The 21,531-nt window shown below is 35.6% G+C and overlaps 1 protein-coding gene across 1 annotated transcript; it reads left to right on the top strand.

The window, feature by feature from the left end:
* The first annotated feature begins 4,692 nt into the window (after window positions 1–4,692).
* On the top strand, window positions 4,693–20,516 carry LOC306866442 (carbonic anhydrase 12-like). Its single transcript, XM_079411661.1, has 11 exons — window positions 4,693–4,920; window positions 6,218–6,238; window positions 10,399–10,578; window positions 12,118–12,260; window positions 12,782–12,877; window positions 13,131–13,194; window positions 13,291–13,448; window positions 13,846–13,972; window positions 16,469–16,492; window positions 17,424–17,505; window positions 19,129–20,516. The coding sequence occupies exons 1-11, from the start codon at window positions 4,866–4,868 to the stop codon at window positions 19,205–19,207; spliced, it is 1,029 nt and encodes a 342-aa protein (XP_079267787.1). The 5' UTR covers window positions 4,693–4,865; the 3' UTR covers window positions 19,208–20,516.
* Window positions 20,517–21,531: the final 1,015 nt, after the last annotated feature.

Genomic DNA, 21,531 nt, shown 5'->3' on the forward strand with positions numbered 1-21,531 from the left:
AATAAATATGGTGAAAAACTGATCTATCAGAACATCAAATGTAATTTTACCAAAAAATACTGAATTTTACAGGTTTGGGAAATACAAAGAACAAGTCAACTTATAATTGAAATTCCCTGTGTAACATTTCACATTTGATGGTATTTCATGTAAATAATTGTGTTTTAGGTTTTGTTATAAGTTCATTACAGTTTATATATCTTATGTTGTTAAATGAATGTTTATTGTATTATTTTAGTGTTGTGTGTTACCATGGTGTTTTACATTTTCATTTATGCATTTAGCAGACGCTTTTATCCAAAGCGACTTACATTGCATTCAAGTTAGTTTTTACATGTTATCAACTCTTTTGTGGTTGTGCATATGACACTGTTCATCTTCTATATATTAGGATTTACCTCAGCTTGTGGAAAAGCTCATGATGAACCATCTTTCTCTTTACCACCTGTGTTATTATGGTGGTTGTCAGTATATGTTAAAGGATCAAAACATATTTTGGTAGCAGCGTGGTTATGCTAATTCAGCAGAAAGTGATGGTTGGATTTACTGGTTTAAAATTGGTTTTGTGAATTGCAACCGTTTTAAAATAACATTTACAGTTTATTTTGTAAAGTTGCTACAGAATTATTCTGGCAACCCCAGCTGCCAGTGTTTTACTGTAAAACTAACAGGATTTTACAGGTTTAAAACTTCTTAAATTCTGTATATCATTCGTCATCTTCTAATATCAAGTTAGGATCTTTTTTTCATTAATGCTGTTAAGTCTTTTTCATCAAGACTTAAGTAAATGCTGAAGCTGTAAATACCTGAAAAGCTGAAGATGTAACTGCGGTTGTTTACCATTCCAATGAGAGAAAGAAGAACTTCAAAAAAGAGTTCAATACATTGAACTTCCCAGCTATAGACAGATGAAGTGAAGCCCATCTATTCATATCACAAGAAGTCTCTTGCATCAAAATCAAATCTCACTAAATCTCTCAAATTTGGTGAAAAGCTTCTCTATAGATGTTAATGGTTTCCTAGAATTGTACACTTGGGAAACTGGTGATTAATTGTAGCCTACAAAATCATGACGAGTCATTGGTTTCATTCACCTGTTTGTCCTGTTTCCGATCTTTATTTAGAAATTGTTATTTTGGAAAAGATGCACTTCCACAAGTAAAAAATAAATATGCTACTTAAACTTCATTTAGTTGTCTTGATGAATCTTTCTTTATAATTAAAAATAAACTTACTATACATCTTTGAACTCATTTTAATTCTACTTCCTCAATTCAAATTTGAGTTGGATTTCTGTTTACTACCTCAATTCATTTAGGAATTTGAATTTAAAAAGCAATATACTTTTACGTTACTTATATTTTGACAGAAAAAAGTCACAAACACAACAAACCTATGTTACTGTAGCAGCATTGTTACAAATAACTTGATTGACAGAGACTGTTATTCCAAGGGACAGCAGTCTAATAAATGTGTATTGTTCTGCATTATTTCTTCACAAGCAGTAATCAGTAAAATTACATAGTTCACACAAAAATGAAAATTTGTTGAAAATGTACTCATCCACAGGCCATCCAAGATGTTAATGAGTTTGTTTCTTCATAAGATTTGGAAAATGTAACATTCTGTCACTTGCTCACCAGTGGATCCTCTGCAGTGAATGGGTGCCGTCAGAATCCAGAGTCCAAACAGCTGATAAAATCATCACAATAATCCACAAGTAATCCACACAAATGTTACACTTTTTTTATCTTTTAATTTAAATCATGACTTCCAGCTAAAATATAGGTCCATAATACATAACAACATTTTGCTTGTTTGCATGATCTGTGCATATTTCTCTCCTGATTCAGACGACAACTTTTTAATTTCAACAGACATTAACTGATTAATTAATGAACTGGAGTGGTGTGGATTACTTGTGTTTGAACTCTCATTCTGACGGCACCCATTCACTGCAGATGATCCATTGATGAGCAAGTGATTTAATGCTACATCTTCATGGCCTGAGGGTGAGAACATTTTCAGAAAATTTTAATTTTTGGTTGAACTGTTTCTTTAAACACAATTAGCATTGATCTAGTGCAGAATTAAAGCGCAAGTTCAAAGTTTATAGATATAGCAGAAGGCATTTATAATATAATATAATAATGACCATTTTTGTGCACTTTACTATGGGAGAATTCTTCACAGGTTACAGATGAAAATAGTATCCAGCACGGTGCCAGTAAGAGGCCCCACAAATGATGTGCGTAGAGATTCAGGTTTCAGCATTGGCTGTCACTCATATAACATAAATTAAAACATAATTTAACTCTATTATTCCTCAGTCCCATTATGTATATAAGTAGGCTTTTAAAAATGTTGGATATATTGAGTGGCTCAGATGGTAAATTACTGAGGGATTCTCCTCATTTGACCTTCGGTTCACTGAAAGATCATCCATGTGTCTCCAGTGGGTGATTCACATAGTGTGTGACACACGTATGTGATAGATTTAGCTCGTAGTGACATTATAAAGTATATCAGTGTATAAAAAACAAAATCTCAAGAACCTTTTTTACAGCTGGGTTTTTTCCTTCAAATTAAAGCAGGTATTGGTTAAGACAATTTTTGACATAATATTACAACAAATTAAAAAGACGAAAAGCTACTTATCACACTTTTCACCTAAAGTGAGTATTTATTTGTGCTAACGTGCCTCTACAGCAGGACATATTAAGTTGAAATAAGAACCTGCTATTTATTGACAGTGATTTATTTGTAATACTATATAAAGAAACAGCATCATTTGCAACGTGTGTTTTTAAAATTATTTAAAATTACTTTTCAACAAAATTTAAACAATAGGAAAACAAGAATGAAACACAAACCTTTAATTTAGGAATTATTATATATTTTGTTCAATTTTATTTTTATTTTTTTCATTCTTTGCCCCATATATTTCTATCTTGATTTTTTTTTTTTTTTCTTCTCAAAGCTAAAATAAGTTAGAGAAAAATAGAAAACCAAAACAAATGTTAATTTGAAGTTGTCTCATCAATGTCAAAGGTCACCAGCAGGGGGGAAACACTTTTCCTGTTCCTATTGGGAAAATACAACACCGCAGACCTATGCATTACATCTTTAAAGGGATGAAGCTTTACAGAATCAACTAAAAGTTTTGAAATTACGTTATTGTACATTTTGATAGTATGTCATAAATTACATTTTTTGTGTGTTTTATGAATTGATCTGTGTCAAATTACCCAATAGGCTGTACATAGTGAAGGCTATTGGGGAATGTTGTCACAAAAGGTCAATGTGTGTCAAAATAACTGAAATGTTTTTCCTGGTCTATATATATATGTGTGTACAGTGTTGGGGAAAGTTACTTTTAAAAGTAATGCATTACAATATTGCGTTACTCCCTAAAAAAGTAAGTTTTTATGAAAAGTAATGTGTCACGCTACTTTTGAGTTACTTTTTAAATCTGGCCAAGGCTTGCTTGTTTGTTTTTAACATAAAAAAGTTATTATTTTACAAATGTAAAAGCCCTTTCAAAATGAATACACCTTAGGCTGAAGGAAATGTAAAGTAGAGGGCGCCGCTCAAACAAATTGCATTAAGAATATAACGCAGGAGAAGAAAGTTCAACATTATTCAGCAATAACAAAAATGAAACACAAATGTGTCATTTTTGCTTATTAGTATGGTTGAATTGGATAGTCGAAGGTCAGTAGCAAAGACTATTAATAAAATACATAAATGATATTTGTCTTATTTAACATATTTAATTACTGCAGATTTGTATAATATTCTGAGTTTGCATTTGGCTGTTTTTATTCATTTTGAGGAATACTGAATCTGTTTTTGTGCAGGTGAGATGAGTAAATACATGTTCATATTTGGTCTACAATATACAGTATATTCACACACAACGCTCTGCACTTACTCCCGATTTCTCTCAACATGGAAACACGAGAGCTGTCAGTCAATACATGGGAAACAAGTAACTTTTTTGAAAAAGTAACTTCAGATATTTCCCTCTAAATTAAAAAGTATTGCGTTACTTTAGTTACTTTAGAAAAGTAATCTGTTTATGCGTTACCCCCAACAATATATATAACCAGAGTCCCTTCTATAGTCTTTGCTTTAACCCAGCATTAGTTCAGTCCATTTTTTACCTAAGAACTGCAAGTTTTTATGATGTAGCCTATTCATTTAAATTAGCCTGCTGTTTGTGTATAAGCTAAATTATTGTTGTGCTTCTGTATAATATTATATCTATAGGCTTGTAATAATAATAATAGGCTAATAATAATAATTATGATGATGATGGTATAGGCCTGCAACAAGTAATTTGATTGGCTGAGTGGCGTTTAGTGCTCATGGACTGATAGATAAATAGCCTATAGATAGATCATAAATTATGGTACAATAGCAGCAAAACCAGTCAAAGAGAATGTATAGGGCCTATACAGTTGCACAATATACATAGGCTAGACACCTATAATAACGCACTATGTTATTTGCGGGCACAGTAAACACCGAGCAAATGCTGCAATATGGAGATATAATCTCTGTCATATAAGCTGTAATTTTTTCTCATATCAGATGACGCTCTATTGTACCTTGTTTGCGTGTGGCTAATAGCTATTTATCGGAGTTAAGACAAAGCTGTGCTCCTCTGATGCTGTCTGGGTGGGCAGTGCACTCGCTCGAGACACAGCCGCAGATTTGTGAACATCGCGTGAAGTCATGTTTGTTTAACTCGCGAGCGCAGCATGCTTGATATAAGAGCCGGTTCCGACAGCTATGTCAACGTTACTCTCTTCTGAGGCGACTTCTGAGGGCACTTGAGAAGCAGCCGGTACCTCTCTGCAATGACACTTACACTCATATTCATCATCTTGATCGCGTGTCCCCTGGAGTCCACAGGTAAGTCTTGCAGAACTCACGTTATAATAACCTAACTTCCGATGACTGGTCAGAAACATGATAATCACTTCACAGGTCTGTACTACATGTGTATTCAAAATTGTAGCCTACATATAAAAATAAAAAAAATAGAAAAATGTTAATTAGGCTATTAATAATATGTTCAACATTATATTATGTTGAAATGTTGGCTAATACGTTATGTGTTACCTTACTTTATACTTTTTGTTTGTTGGATAATGGATCATAGATGTGACGTTTGCGTTTTATACTGCAGAAAAACTTTCTTTTTAAACACTTTCAGAAAATGAATTTCTTATGCATATTTGTGAATGTTTGTATTTTTTCAAAGTACTCAGTAAAAACCTTTTGTAAAAACATTTTGCATCGCTTTAAATGGACGATATGGTCTCATATTGGCGTAGAAGCAGTAATTTGGAAGAAAATTGAACATCAAATATAGATTCCTGGAAGGTCATTTAAGTTGTTAACATAATGAGTGGGTGAATGCTGTTTCCATAAATGAACAACCTTGGGAGTAAAGTAAGAACATGTGAAATCATAATGTGTAATTATAAATACAGAACCCCGAAATGCTTTGAATTAGTAAGGCTGTGTCTGCAGATCTGACAGATGACCTCGAATGACCTCAGTGTGTATTGAAAACCACAGGTGACACATTTGTCACGCCAAATTAGCGCTCAGGTGCCGACTTAACTGTGCTGTTAATATCTTTTCTGTAGATCTTCCCCAAAGGGTCAGGTCAGGAAAAACCTGTGGTCCAGTAGCAAGGTAGATTAACTTTTGTGAATAAAAATGATGACCAAATTGCTCAGTACATTTTTGCGGCTTCCTGTTTGGACTCTAAATCTCATATTGAGAAAATATAATAATTTCCATTACTGTACAGTTAATGCATGGTGCATTATAGTTGTGCAAAAATGCTTTACGTTTCATTATAGACTCTGTGTCAACATCAGTTTACATTAAACTTATGAACTTTAATCAGAGGAATGTCTTGATTTCCAATGACCTTGCTCTTTAGAATTTTAAGCAGTGACGGATTATACATGCTCCGGGGGAATCTCATTGTCAACCAGAAATCTCTGGGAAAGACCAGCAAGAGACTGGCTCAGCCTGCCAGTCAGATTGACTGAGAGTAGCCAGCAATGACCAAAGCAGCAGGTTGCAACCAGAATAAAGTCCAGCTGCAGTGGAATGCATTATCTGACTGATTTATGACTGAATTGAGTGAAACTGTAAAAGCATTTAATCATTGTTTCTGTCTCTTTTTCAGAGACCAAATGGACCTATAATGGCAAGTAAACCCTTCATTTATTTATTTATGTGTTTATTTAAAAAAAAAAACATTGTTGCAATTCAAAATATTTAATATAAGAATGGCAGGCTTTCCATTCTAAATGAAGACAAAAAAAGAATGTGTGTATATATGTAGTTAAATATATGCACCAATGTATCAATATATAGATATGAACAGCAGTAACTATATAACTAAATTACTGTAAGTCTCTCATGCTCACTAAGGCTGCATTTATTTGTTCAAAAATACAGTAAAAGCAGAGGTGTTGTGTTTTGTAATTTTGTTCAGTATATATATATATATATGTGTGTGTGTGTGTGTGTGTGTGTGTGTAAAGAACCTTTTGTTCTTTAATATTTTGAATTGCTTTTAGCTTTATTTTTTGTTTTTCATTTAAATGTTAAGTTTTGAAATTTTGTTGTATGCATGCATTTGTCATTTTATTTTCTTTCTTTATTTTTAAAATGTGCATAGGTAGTATTTATAAAGTTTTAGCCTTTAGTTTTGGATCTGTTTTTAGTTGTTTTAATACTACAATTGATTGCTTCTGTTGTCCTCATTTGTAAGTCGCTTTGGATAAAAGTGTCTACTAAATGACTAAAATAATAAATAAATAAATAAAAAATATTGTTGAGGAAACTGTGATGCATTTTTCAGGATTTTTTATTATTGTTATTATTATTAGTTGTTGTTTTTTTTTGACAAATGTAAAGTTCAAAAGAACTGCATTTTGAAATCGATTTTAAATTAGCCAAATTAGATGAATTCCTTACTGTCATTTCTGATCAATTCAGTGTGTCCTTGCTTAATAGAAGTTTTGGTAACACTTTAGAATAAGGTTCCATTTATTAACATTAATGTATAAACTAACATGAACAAACAATGAACAATGCATTTATTACACTATTTATTAAACTTTGTTAATGTTAGTTAATGAAAATACAGTTGTTGATTGTTTACTCATGTTAGTTCACACTACATTAACTAATGTTAACAAACACAACTTGTGATTTTAATAATGCATCAGTAAATGCTGAAATTAACATTAATAAATGCATTCTTAGTTCATGTTTACTAATGTTGTTAACTAATGTTAATAAATGGAACCTTATTGTAAAGTGTTACCGAAGTTTTAATATCTTTAAAAAAAAAAATCACTGAACTTTTGAATATTTTTACTAAAACATTTTAATACATAGAAAATGCCACACATAGAGTGAACTGTTCTGTTTTAATGAAGCAAAGGAATCTTTGGATGATTTTTTTTATTTGATTCATCCAAACAAATAACACCCTGAAGTGAATCGAATCAAATCTTACACCATTTTCAATACTGAGAGACGCTATCAGAGACTCCTTTAAATCAATAATTTGACTAAAAATGTATATGAAATGTTGATCATGTTTATTTCATCGTATCAAATGCAAGATGGAGGAATCATGAAACTTTTAGCTTAGGTTATCATCTAAGTAATTGAGTTGTAATGCCTTCTCTTACAATGACCAGATGGAGTCATTTTCACCTCAGTAGAAAAGGTCATAGAGACCAGCAAAACGTGCTCTTTACACACTGAAGAGCTTTAAAATAAACATGCTTAATCACGGCCGCTGTGGCAGTGTTCTGCTCTATTGCCTGCACCTAGGGAACCAAACAGGCTTCTGGTTACCATCCTCATGAGTCAAGACTATTCCTGGGCAGGCTTTTTCACCGTTATCTCTAACAATCCCAGTATGCCATACCAGTGTGCACATGGAGACCCTCTGGCAGCCATGAATGAGGTATCAAAGAACATGTTGCTCCTGGAAAATGACATCTCGTGGTGCAAAGATGACCCCGTTTTGACCCCTATTTGCTCTCACGGCTCTCGTGTCATCCCACCAAGCTCTCTCCTCATGCCGCTGTCACTCACGTGTTCTCACTGACTTTGAAAGGAGACTTGTTGAATCATTGAGTAACACAGAATTGAATTATACACTTTTATGTAATTACATTACATGTCTTGTTTTGATTTATTTTATGGCTGCTTTGACGATATAAGGCGACTTAAGGGACCTCGACTTCAAAACAGAGCTGTTATAATGGCTTTATTTTGGGAGGAGATTGTTCGGCTAATTGCTTGGCTGTGAAATTTCATAGCTCCCTATACTTAGGAAAGAACAATGCATAATATTATTCTGTCTTTGTGTGTGGCACATTGCAATTTACAAGCTGAATCTCTTCAGTTAAACTTGTGAAATAATTTTCACTTCTGCATGCAAATTTACAGTGCCTACAAAGTCTGACTACCTTGTAATGTGCTGTATTTAGGCTCATAGGCTAAAAATTTTAGATAATGTGATTATCAAACCAACCACCCCCGTTAAGCAAATTGCTAAGTTTAGTTGCTACTAAAACTAGATCTTTGCATTTTCTGAAGAAAACATGAGTGGTGCTCATGCAGAAGTCAGAGATAGGACGCTGAAGTGTTTTGAGTTGAATACTGGTCTGAGTGGCCCAAAATGTAAGTTTTGCCCATTAAAATGTTAATGTATATATTTTGAGATGCGGACAATGTGACAATTGAGTGAAGTGTCCAACTGACCACTGTTTGAAATACCATGATGAATAGCTCAACGAGAAACACTGCAGTGCTTGTGCTGTTGTGTAGATGTTATCTTGCCCATCAGAAAGAGCTCAGATGAGTGTTGTCCTTTGTGCCGGCTAACACTGAGAGCTCTTGACATTCGAAGTCTGAATTAATTCCGCTGAGTCAAGGCGGTTTGCAATCATGTACAGGGACATAATGACATCAAACACATCTCTGCCTGAGGTCTTAGATGAAAACAGATGCACAAATGCTCAAAAAAGTTAGATGAGATTATTCTCTTAGCATAATTTATCCCAGACAGACATGAATGATACTTCAATCATGCGGCTTGTTGAGCAGAGAATATCTCAGAGACTTAGGATGAGTCTTTTTTGACTTGAATCAGTAATGAACATCCAGAACACCCTAACAACTAGAGTTGGCACTCAGATTTGGACTCAGATATTTTGGACACCGAAATTTTCCAGAGTATAGATAATTCCATGTCATGTGTAAATAAGTAACAATAAGTCTCCACCTCAAGCACATTTGGTCAAAAACTAGGACTCTGTTTGTATCTGTGTGGCATTTTGAATATATATGTTAACTAATATTTTACTAAAATTGGCAAAAGTTTGGTGATTGTAAGATTGTTTTAAAGAAATTCAAACTTTTATTAAGCAAGGACATTTAACTGACCAAAAATGACAAGTTGTAACAAACCCCAAATTATCTTTAATATTTTTTCATTTAATTAGAATTTATTTAATTATTTTGATTATTTGAATGTATATAATGAATAACTTATTTCAATATAAGGGCAATACCGCTAAGGTATGGTTCACCCAAAAATGAAAATTCTGTCATTAATTACTCATAAGACCTTTGTTCATCTCTTCAAAGTTCTTTTCAACTTTCCCTCACGGTTATTATGACTGCATAGAATTAGGGTTATGAATCTCTTAGGGCCGGCCACAGGCATCTGATGTGATTATGATGGAGAGGCTAGTCCAGATTAGAAATGAACTGAGCAGTGAGTAATTCCAACCGCAAGGGAGGAACATGTTAAGCTACTAAAAGAAACACTGTGTTGAAGTCTCGCAGTTACGGCAGTCCAGAAAACAAAAGCTGCCCACAAAACCATGATCATCATTGACAAAGAATACACAAGCCCTAATGTGATGCTTTAAGCCCACAGCGACAGGAAACCACTTTTACTGCCACTGTTTCAGTAGCAGAAAACAATGACAATTGCATTTAAAAAACCTAATAATTATTAATTTAATTCAAAACTTCGCCATATTATTCAAAAATTACCCTTTTCCATACCCTCTTCTCTACAATGCACTAGAAATGTCTCTTAGACAAATTTATACTCTGTTGGAATGACTTCGAAGCCTCCCCCAAAGCAAAACATTATCTTTTATTGTTGGGTGTGGTATTCATGAAGGGCATTCATTTTGTAAGGCAGTGTTCTGTGACCGCTGACCTTAGCCTGTGTCTTAGCAAAACTTTAATGCAGTCCAATTCTGGCCACATCATATGTTGAAACGTTAACCACAGCTTTTTTTTTTTTACTTTTGCATTCAGGACCTGATGGAGAACACAACTGGTCCAGGAACTACCCATTTTGTGGAGGAGCATTCCAGTCACCCATCGACTTCCAAACACAGCTGCTGAGATACGATCCAAACCTGCCACCCATCCAGGTCCAGAATTACAACCTGTCGACCAATGAACAGCTCACTCTCAGCAACAACGGACACTCTGGTTGGTGTAGTATGATTATAGAGCATTTTGTTTTTTAAAGACGACTAATAACTATTGTCACATTGTGTACCTTTTAAACGTACATTTTTAGATATTACATTTCATATTGTAATGTCTGAACGAAAACATAGACCTTTCTTTCACTACAATAGATTAAAGTATTTGTGGTTGTTAAACTAATGAGACCATGCGTCACACATAAAGGTAAAACAGTCTTTCTTCTCAAGCTTAATTTCTAGGTCAATGTGGAGAAAATGATAGAAGGATCTATTTTGCATGTCTGCCAAACCCATAATCACCTGCTTATTATGATTAAACAAACCTGTTTGTATATTAGTCTGGAAAATATGGCAAAGTTGTGATTCGAGGTAATGTCTTAAACAACATCACAAGTGCTACTTTTCTAGGTAATGGGTGTTTTCGGCTATATTTTTGGTCAAATGTGCATTAAACAGGCTGAAGTAGTTCCATCTACCATTTCTCAGCTGTGATTGTTTACTTAACAACACTCTTTTATTTTATCCACTCTCACTCCAAAGAGCCATGTCTGGTCCGAAAGAAAGGGAAATGTATAGTTAACTACAGCAAGTGTGCATTGATGCCACAGAGGTCCTGCCACGAGGATGAATACAAATGAGGTTTCCTGACAGTGTACCACTGTGTTTGGGGTTTCAGAGCCATTTCAGACTTAGCCTGGAAAAAGTTAGACAGAATTATTAGTTGAAAAGCTTGCAGAATTTGTCAAATGGAAATCTCGATATGCTCCTCGATATCACCCCCAAGTCATTCAAGATGTTCATGTCTTTTTTTCTTCAGTCGAAAAGAAATTAAGGTTTTTGAGGACACATTTTTTTTTAAATTTTCCATATAGTGGACTTCAATAGGATCCAATGGATTGAAAGTCCAAATTGCAGGTTAAAGAGCGATGTCAGATGAAATTTTTTTTTTGAAAATGAACGATTGTTTCACTAGATAAGACCCTTATTCCTCGTCTGGGATCGTGTAGAGCCATTTGAAGCTGCATTGAAACTGCAATTTGGAGCTTCAATCCGTTGCTCCCATTGAAATCCAGTATATGAAGAAAAATCCCGGAATGTTTTCCTCAAAAACCTTAATTTCTTTTTGACTGAAGAAAGAAAGACATGAACATCTTGGATGACATTGAGGTGAGTAAATTATCAGGAAATTTTTATTCTTGAAATGAACTAATCCTTTAAATATTTAACTTCCCTTGTACCGTTTCTGCTGCGGACACTGGAAATCATATGGCTTGTTGAGGAAGCATGTGATATTACTTGTAGCAGTAGCCAGATTTAAGATTTGTATGCCTGACAAACTAAACCCAGGAAAAAAACATAGTTTTACATTGAAAGATGGACCTGACTTGGGGCATTGTCTCTTTTGACTCAGCAAAACATTTCCCCATGCAGATTTTGCATCAGGTTGCATCGATGCATTCACCACAATAGACCTTTTTGGTCTTGCAAGTGACCATACCTTAAAAGTGAAATGCATGATTTCTTTCCTTTGTACCCACAGTGCAGTTGTCTTTGCCGTCTCACATGTACATCTCCAGCCTCCCTCACAGATATTCAGCAGCTCAGCTCCACTTCCACTGGGGCTCTTCCAATCTGCTGACTGGATCAGAACACACTGTTAATGGCAAACAGTTTGCTGGAGAGGTAAAATATACACACAATGTACACACACACCCCAAAGAGGAGACCTCGTCCATTACTGTGAACACCTTTAGTGCTGGATCAAACTGCTTTCGATTGCATAAGCCCATAATAGAGTATTTGAAAAGAAAGTCCTGAAATCAGGACTCAACAGTGCATGATGCAATGTTCAGTAACATGTATGGAGGTGTCCCAAATAATAATCACTCTATCTCTGTTTATCACATTAGGACAGGGAAAATGCCTGCACAGTTTGTGTTCATAGAACACACATAAATGTGCTCCCAAAGATAGGATTTATAGTCATTGTGGCTCTGTAGTTCAGACCTCTGCCCTTTTATATTTGCCTGTTTCCTCTCCTTCCAGAGGCCAGAGGGCACATGCTGTGAATTGCCCTAAATAGAATATAATTTATGGCTTTCTTATAAATCATGATAGATAGATTGATTGATTGATTGATTGATTGATTGATTGATTTACTTAAGATTCCTCTTTAAAGCTAAGTTTTTTTCTGTTGTATCCAGATGCATGTAGTACACTTCAATTCTGACAAATACCCCAACATCTCAATGGCAGTGGACAAGCATGATGGACTGGCTGTGCTGGGAGTTTTCATTGAGGTGAGTCCAGGCCTCAAACCACTGTGACTGATGTGGTGCAGTGGTTAAGGCTCAGGGATGATGCTCGGACGTTTGCTGGTTTTATTCCCGCAAGAACTGAGCAATGAGCCATCACCACAAGTCATTTAACTCTCTATAATTTAGGGTGATTGTCCCTATAATAAGTTCTTGTAATAAGTGCTTAAAAGTTACATGAACAAATTTTCCAGCATAACTCTTATTTTCTAATGAGTCAGTGTTTTATATTATTTAGATTGGAGAGTTCAACCCTGCTTTCGACAAATTCTTCAAATTCATGAATGGGATAAAGTACAGAGGTACGTTACTTTCATATAGTTTCAAATATCTGTGATTGGGATGTGCACAACACAAGTATGGTAACACTCTCCCATTGCTAACCTGTGAACTGACAGATCAGAAAATACAGGTCCCAGCATTTAACATCCATGTGCTGCTACCAGCCCATTTGGATGAGTATTACCGCTACGATGGTTCTCTGACCACACCGCCTTGCTATCCCAGTGTACTATGGACCGTCTTTAGGAGACCGGTCACCATTTCAAGAAAACAGGTATTTCACGAAAATATGTACTTGATATGTCAACAGTTATGCTTTGCTTTCGAGAAAAGGTGGTTTAGTAGAAATCAAATCGGGCAACTGTTATTAAATATACACTTCATCTTCACTGCAAACTAATCAGCTTGTACGTATGATCAAGTAGGTCTATAATAACTGGGGCAAAGCTATCCATTAGCAGCAGACATGATTCACATGTTGCTTGGAAAAAAGTTTATTTCATCAGAATACACAGCTACTTTTGAATGGTTGTCAATAGATGTAGTGCATGGCATAACTGCAAACACCTAACTAGCCAAACCTTGGCTCTTTGTATGTGACTTGCAACTATGAGGCAATAGTCTCAGCTGTCTATATTGTGTGTAGTAATGTTACTGTTGTGTCTTTACAGTTTTTGGCATTGGCCACAGCTCTGTATGCTTCTTATGCCCAAGAGTCTACTACTGTGCCACTTCACGGAAATTACCGGAAACCACAACTCGCAGATAACAGAGTGGTACTGGTTTCCTTCAAGGATGGTAAGTAGTGTCTATAGATTGCAATTTGATTTTGTATGATATGGCCAGGAAGCCTAAGTGTTAAAATATCTGCTGCAATGCTTGAAGAGAAGCTTTATATGAGTGCCATGGTTTCCTATCAAAGAACTGATAGGAATATGAACTTTCAAGTTGGCTTTGTCTCTCTTTCAACATCTGCGCAAGGCCTCCATTTATGCACTGTTACCTTTTTTCCTGAATGAAAGACCTTTGCTGCTGCAGGCTCCTTCGAAACAAATGCTGGGTTTTAAATTAGATGCTTCAACTGGCATAAATCTTTCCCTCTGAACCTGGTTTTAGAGTTGGTGCACCACAGAGTTTACTTCTAAATGTCAGGCATTTTGTTACTATGAGAGAAGTCTGGGTTTGCTGTCTTTACCGGAGGCTTGTGATCTGCTTCAGTCTTGCTGGTTGCTAACATCCTTGCATGAAGGCTAAATTCATCGATACCACTTGCTGCGTTCTTTACTGCATGGCAATGCTTTTTAAGAAGCTAAATTATGTAGAAGAAAGCTTCAATTTTCCTTCCAGCCCCTGCACTAGTAAAGTTTTAGCCTAGCAGTCCTCCGTTGCTAAGCTTGAACACCTCTCTACATTGTGTCTGGTGCAGGACTGCATGGTATTCTTTCAGCGGCATCCCCCATTCAGAGGAAGCAAGTCATCCAGAAGCTTCTGGTGGGTGACCTTGCGGATTTGGCGGATGAGGGACTCTACCAACTTCTGGCAAAGTTGAGTACCCAACCGGGAATGGATAAGAAGTTCAAGAAGACCAAGACGCAGGGACACTGGAGCCAGGCAACTCAGAAAGAGCAATGGTCAAAGAACAAGGCGCAAAGCAATACTGGCTACTCCTCTTCTGTTGGGAAGAACATACCAACCCCATGGTATATGGGAGCATTTGATACGGATAAAGGGATATGCTTTGTATCCCTGGAGGAGAGCGTTGTGCACGAACTCGAGAGATACCACGCAAGGGGTCTGATGGTTGAAGCTCTGAGAGAGATCGTCTTCCCGGAGTTGAACCTCAGGAGTTACTTGCACTGCCGGTCTGATCTAGACCTTCAAACCATAAGAAAACTCATTCAAGGAAGATCTCGGGACGAAGCCGCCGAGCTCGAACAATCACTGGCTGAAGCCATGCTGAAGAAGATGAGGAGGCAAATCAACCAGCATAGAAACCCAAACATGAAAACCACCATAGGGCATCCTCAAGCCACAATCCCGAAGGACTTGAACTCAGCCTTGATTTACCACAGACCTCAACGTGTTGAATGGGAAGATTAGACCCAGCGAGAGCCACGGACCTCCCTGAGGGTCTAAATTTCTGCAGTACGCTGTCACGCACAATATTCATATATTCAAGTCAGCTCCTAAGGCTAGCATGTCATTCGAGTAATATTTATTTAGTTGGATGGTACCCCTCTAACACTGACTCTGAGACTCAAATAGTGTTCATGATATTTTACGCCGCTGGTTATGAAAACTTTGTAGTTACTTTCCTATGAACTGGACAGTATGCTTTTGCTAGATGGATGTCGACAGGACCACAAAATGTCCAGCCTTCAGTATCCAGATGAACTATCTAATGATTAGTCTAGACTAAAAGCTGGTCTGTTTTAATCATTAGCAAGGTTTTTGTGGGAGAATACGGCTCAAACCATTTTAATAATGATATGCAATGCACAAAAAGACAGAAGACCATCATGGTGAGGCCATATTTTTAAATTTTATTGGGAAAAGTTGAGCAGTAATTGTATTCTGTGGTTGAAAAGAGTCAAGTGCAAATTAAAAGCGACAAAGGGGCAAAATCAGCACTTAAAGTATTTTAACATTCTCAAGTTCTCGATCGCTGTGTGGTACTGTTTTTTGGGTGTGCTCTGAACCCAGAGAGACAGCAGACATTGTGACCTTTTTTTTGGACACTGACTCAGATTTTGGTCTATAAAATTCTTTGTGAAATGTCTAGATCATGTATTGTAAAATAAAAGCATAACGTCAATTAAAAATGTATCACTTTTTCCACTTGTAAAGGACAAACACTGTTTATATTCTAAATGGTGTTCAGAAGTGATGTCTGAATATTATAAAGTGCAATGGCGTAAGTTTCTATTTGTATTTGTATTGTCTTTGGAGCTTGTATGATCCGCAGTAGTGCATTTTCTGATTTTATCCACAAATTCTGCCATCATATATTTACCATCATGTCATTCCAATCCTGTTTGACTTTTTTTCTTCTACTGAGCACAGAAGATAGTTGTTTGTCCCAATAATGGAAGCCAATGGTGTCCAATATTGTTTTGGACCCCGTTGACTTTCATTATGAACAAAAACTGTTAAAACACTAATATATCTATTAATATATCTTGTGTGTGTGTGTGTGTGTGTGTGTGTTTCTCAAATAATCCCACATCATTTGAATGTGCAATATATACACAAAACTTTCCTTTCAATTCATAGTTTTCTTTTCTTTCCTTCAAGGAGACTTTACTTGGATGAGCTGGGGTATGTTATAGTAAAACAAACAGTTGTGTGTGCATGTGTGTTTGTGATGTCAGACACTTTCTCACCCCTGGCTAACAGACGTGACACCTTATGTTATGACACTCATGCGAGGCGATGAGCTGGTGGCCATGCAGTGACGTGTAGCTGCAGTGTTGCGTCACCACTGTCTTTGGCCACAACATAATTGTTGTTGACATAAGATTGAACATATGGAGAGGGCATGTTTGTGCACTTAGCATGACTTTAGGACCTTATCATTGACTATGGTTTAGTTCTAATTGTAGTGTTGCAGCACAGTGCCAAAAAACCACTGCGCCCTATACATGTGCATGCATGCGTGTCCCATTTTGTCACCACGTGTAATCATAGCCACATTTGTGTATTTTTGTGCATTATGTCAGTTGTGTAACTTTAGTGTGTGATGACTGCTAATCATATTGAGAACTGCTAACCAAAGAAGCTAATCTGGGCTTTTTTGAGGAGTTACTATTTATTTTGAACTTCTGTTGAGTCAACGTGAAATCAGATTTCCCCAAAACTTTCTTCATGCATTCGCATTCACATTCACATGTGTGATTCATAAGTGAACATTAATGCAATAATGTAAAGAAAAAAACGTAACATAATTCAGCAATTCACAATGGATAAAATCAAGTCCTGCATTTTTGTCTTATTGAATATCTTGTTTCACTCTGAAACCATCACGTTATGGAAACAAAATGGGTTGCAAATGCCATTTCATGTTGACATTAATGTTAAAATTTATTTTAAACCAGGTTGTGATCATATTCTTTATATATTACATGAAAAATGTCACTTTGTAAACTTACATTTTCAAAGTCATACAGAACAAATACAAGGCATGCTGCATTAAAAACACAGTTGAGACAATTAAACATACTGATAATTATGAGGTTAATTCTCCTTTCAGGTATTCTAGCAACAATAACAGTGGCCTCTATGCTAGGACTGCTACTGATCATAACACTGGTTTGGTGTCTTTTGAGAAAAAGGTAAGTGTTAAATTCACCCCAAAATTAAATAAAGATGTGGTCACATGTATCAAAATGGCCACATTTATCAGAAAGATCCAAATCATTTTAACAGGAATCAGTGCAATGAGGAATTTTACTTGCGGGTAAAAGATTTCCCCATGCAGATTTCACAACAGGTTAAAGTTGGTCACTAGATTGTTTGGTACACTGTTTGGTTTGAAAGTAACTGTGCTTCATATATCGCTACACTGTTGACAATAGACAATGGACTTTCTTGCCGACTAAATTTCAATATACGACAGCACCTTATTTTTAGCCATGCAAATTTGCTGTGAATTTAGTTTGAGCTGTGCCTCATACATTGCAACACTATTGATAATAGACCTTTTTCCCTGCAAAATTTTGCCAAAATTTGGCTAATGTGACTGCACTGAACAGTGTCTTTTGCACAAAGACAATAACTCATTTTCCTTGCAAACATGTCTGTATACCGCATACTTTATCTCTTGGTCTTGTTAAATATTTTAAAACACAGATGTAACAACAAAAGTACAAGGAAAAAAAAAATATTTGAGGAAAGATCTTTGGAAACCATTGCAATGAACTCCTTGCCACTATAGTGAATTGTCAACTACATCTAATGAAATTCATGCCTCTTCTTTGAATTTATATGTTATATCTCTTTTGAAGCCATACAAATTGAGTGAATTATAAATAATTGCACTATTTGTGAAGATCCCATGCCATAAAAGAGTACAATGTAATGTTGTAACGGCACTGCAAAAATCCCATCAGAATTAACCAACATTAATTTATGGAGCTTCAGGCACATGCCAGTTGGATAAGTTATCTTCAGTATAAAATGGTTGAAATCCAACTACACGATGATTGTTTTAACATGATCTCACCCTCAAGCCATCTTAAAATGTATATAACTTTCTTCTTTCAGACGAATACATTCAGAGTTATATTAAAAATTGTTCCGGCTCTACGAAGCTTTATAATGGCAGTGAAAGGGGTTTAAGATTTTTTAAAGTCCTATAAAAGTGCATCCATCCATCATAAAAGTGCTCCACATGGCTCTGAGGGGTTAATGAAGGCCTTCTAAAGTGAACTGATGTATTTTTGTATGATAAAATATCCATATTTAACACCTTATAAGCTGTAATCTCTAGCTTCTACTAACTGTCGTATGCACGTTCACAAGAGAATGGCGTTCCAGCGGATGATGATTTTTCTTACATAAACACATTGATTCACTTCAGAATGCCTTTATTAACACCCTGGATCCGTGTGGAGCACTTTTTATGATGTATGGATACATTTTTTTTGTATTCATCTGAAAAAAGGAAGTCATATACACCTAGGATGGCTTGAGGGTGAGTAAATCATGGGGTAATTTTCATTTTTGGGTGAACTATCCCTTTAAATGGTGCTTTGTGCATTCCTACACCATTGACGATATTTTTGTCTGTGAAATTTTGCTGATGTGGCCACATCTTATTGCAAGTTTACCAATTTTATTGTTCCACAAATTAATAATAAATTAATAATAAAATTACCGCTTAGTTATGAAAAATTAATAATAACATTATTTTATTTTTCCACATTAAACTGCTTGTCTTCTGTTCTGTTCACTAGATCTAACACGGAAGAACAAAAAGAGAAAACCAATGGGTACAAGCTGGCTGAGAAAGAAGAAAACATCTCCAAAGTATAACCTCTCAACATCTGATGAAACCTGAGCAAATTACACTTGCAGTCAATCCGTTTTTCCATCATTCACGTTTCTGTCCTTAACTCATGGACCTATAGTCGCTAAGAAACCATCTGGTTGCATGCAATATTTAGATCAACAATGTTCAAGGAACTCTGTCTATTTGAGGTCTGTTCTTCTTCAACCACATTCTAATCCAGCAGGACCTTAAAAAATCCTATGATGACACGAGAGGAGAGTAAAAATATGTCGTTTTCAAGCAGGAACCATATAAAATGTAAATGTAAAAATATGTCTTTGTGAAGCAGGAACCATCATACAATGCCAGGGTAGCCTTCCTTTGCTGTCCGCTGGCATGTGACATCTCTCTGCGCAGTGCCAAGCAGACGTGGGAAACGCAGCTCCTGCCCGAGGCAACGAGGACGTTCTGGTTCAGAGTGGATATGTGGTGGTCTAAGATGGGTAGTTATGATGTCCCCACCCTGTATTTACTATTGTGCTGTTGGACCGATCAGAGTAATGAAAGGGTACGTGCAGAGCCGCTCTCTCGGTTCCCACTGAACTGGCCTATTGTTCCCCAGCTTGCATGTAGGTTGACCTTTGACCTCTTGTTGCCTGAGCAATCATGAGACTAAACGCCCATGCAAACCCTGTAACCCATACAAATATGATGAACTGGAATGCTCAGGCTTTCCCAGAATGCATAATGACTCGAGTGATTAGCTTGATGAACGGAGGGCTCGTTCCTGATTTTCAACATCCACCTTCACTTGCCTGTCATTTTCAAGTGATGAACGATCTTGATTAGCTGTTTGATTTGAGCCGACTCCACAGGAAGTTGATTTCCTGGGGGTTTGAGTTCTAGGTAATGGCAAAATAATGATAAAAATCATGAGTGTGTGCAACGATCATAATGATTATGTTTGACTTTGGAGAGATTGAAGCTGTGAATTCTGAATAACACCATAGGTCAGTTTTGGGAGATCCTGCTCAAAAGACCAGTTTCCATGATGTTCCAGGCTGTTTTTTTTCTGGTAAAGCTGGTAAACCATCTCTGCTGAAGATGATTGACTGAAGAGCCTTGGTGGTTAAGCTAGTTAAGAGCCCTTTATTTCAATCCAGCAGTTGTTGAATCTTGAAATAGACTCTCCTCAGATGGAAAATGATAATGAAAGGCAAACAGAATGTGATTTTGATTTATTCTGCTTGTTTTGCACTGCATATATTTGTGATGAACACTGTGAATTTTGAGGTATTATTTTTCATTGTATTTTTCCCTCATTTTGCGTCTTAAAAAACATTTGGTGAAGTGAATCTTTGTGTTGTGATGCTTTTTTTGTTTGTTTTTTTGTGCTGGCATTAAATTGACATGATAAAGCACAGGTTAAAAGTTACAGGTTAGGAGTTAATCTCCAAAGCATCTGATGATCAGATCATGATTATGTCAGAAATTAATTGATTACATCACAAAAACTCAACTAATTTCATACTTCGTCTAAAATAATCAGCAAGTCTCGAAATTAACAATAAATATAGGTATAACAATAAATATAAAGGTATTATGAGAGGAAATTAGTGCAAAACTGGTAAGTGGATGATTAACAAAAGGTAGGCAGGGGTATTTGTAATCAAATATGCTTGATTGGTTTATATGGATGTTGGATCCTCAGCTCCTTTTCAATGTTTTGTTAATTGTTACACCAGCTATAGACCTCAATCATAAATAATATTATATATAATATTATTATAGGCCTATATGTTTACTAAATGGTCATTTTAAACAAGTTTACTAATTATATAAGCTAATATAATTTAATATACTATAATATATTTTAGTTTACATATTAATCTTAAATTTACAAACTACATGAGATTATATCTGATGATATATAATAAATTAAATACAGTACAATATAAATTTAATAGTATTAATGTGACCCATACTTATAATTAAATAACATTTTAACACGTGAAAATTAAATAACAATAAAAACAATTGGACACATTTTTTTTTATATTTACCTTGGGTTTGACATCACGTCTAATATTTCACCTCAAGATCTTATATAAACTATAACTTTTAAACAAAAACTTAACAGGGGTAAAATTGTGCCATGACTGTAGGGCAAATAAACAATTAAATGCCGAGAGGGTTCGTGGTAATTTACCTTTTTTGATTATCATAGCTCATCACAATTTTAATAAACATAGTTTTGTGATTATGCATTTTAAAATCTGAATTGGGTAAAACAATGCGAGCATAAAACAGTATAATTAGGCTATATAAATCAAATACATTTGAAAAGTAGCAAAAACAAACCATAAAG

The sequence above is a fragment of the Barbus barbus genome (genome assembly GCF_936440315.1).
Source record: "Barbus barbus genome assembly, chromosome: 48".
Classification (NCBI taxonomy): Eukaryota; Metazoa; Chordata; class Actinopteri; order Cypriniformes; family Cyprinidae; genus Barbus; species Barbus barbus.

Coding starts and splice junctions, on each gene's coding strand:
- LOC306866442 (XM_079411661.1), top strand. CDS start 4,866: ATGACACTTACACTCATATTCATCATCTTGATCGCGTGTCCCCTGGAG. Junction 10,579..12,117: donor CAGCAACAACGGACACTCTG/GTTGGTGTAGTA, acceptor TTGTACCCACAG/TGCAGTTGTCTTTGCCGTCT. Junction 12,261..12,781: donor GCAAACAGTTTGCTGGAGAG/GTAAAATATACA, acceptor TGTTGTATCCAG/ATGCATGTAGTACACTTCAA.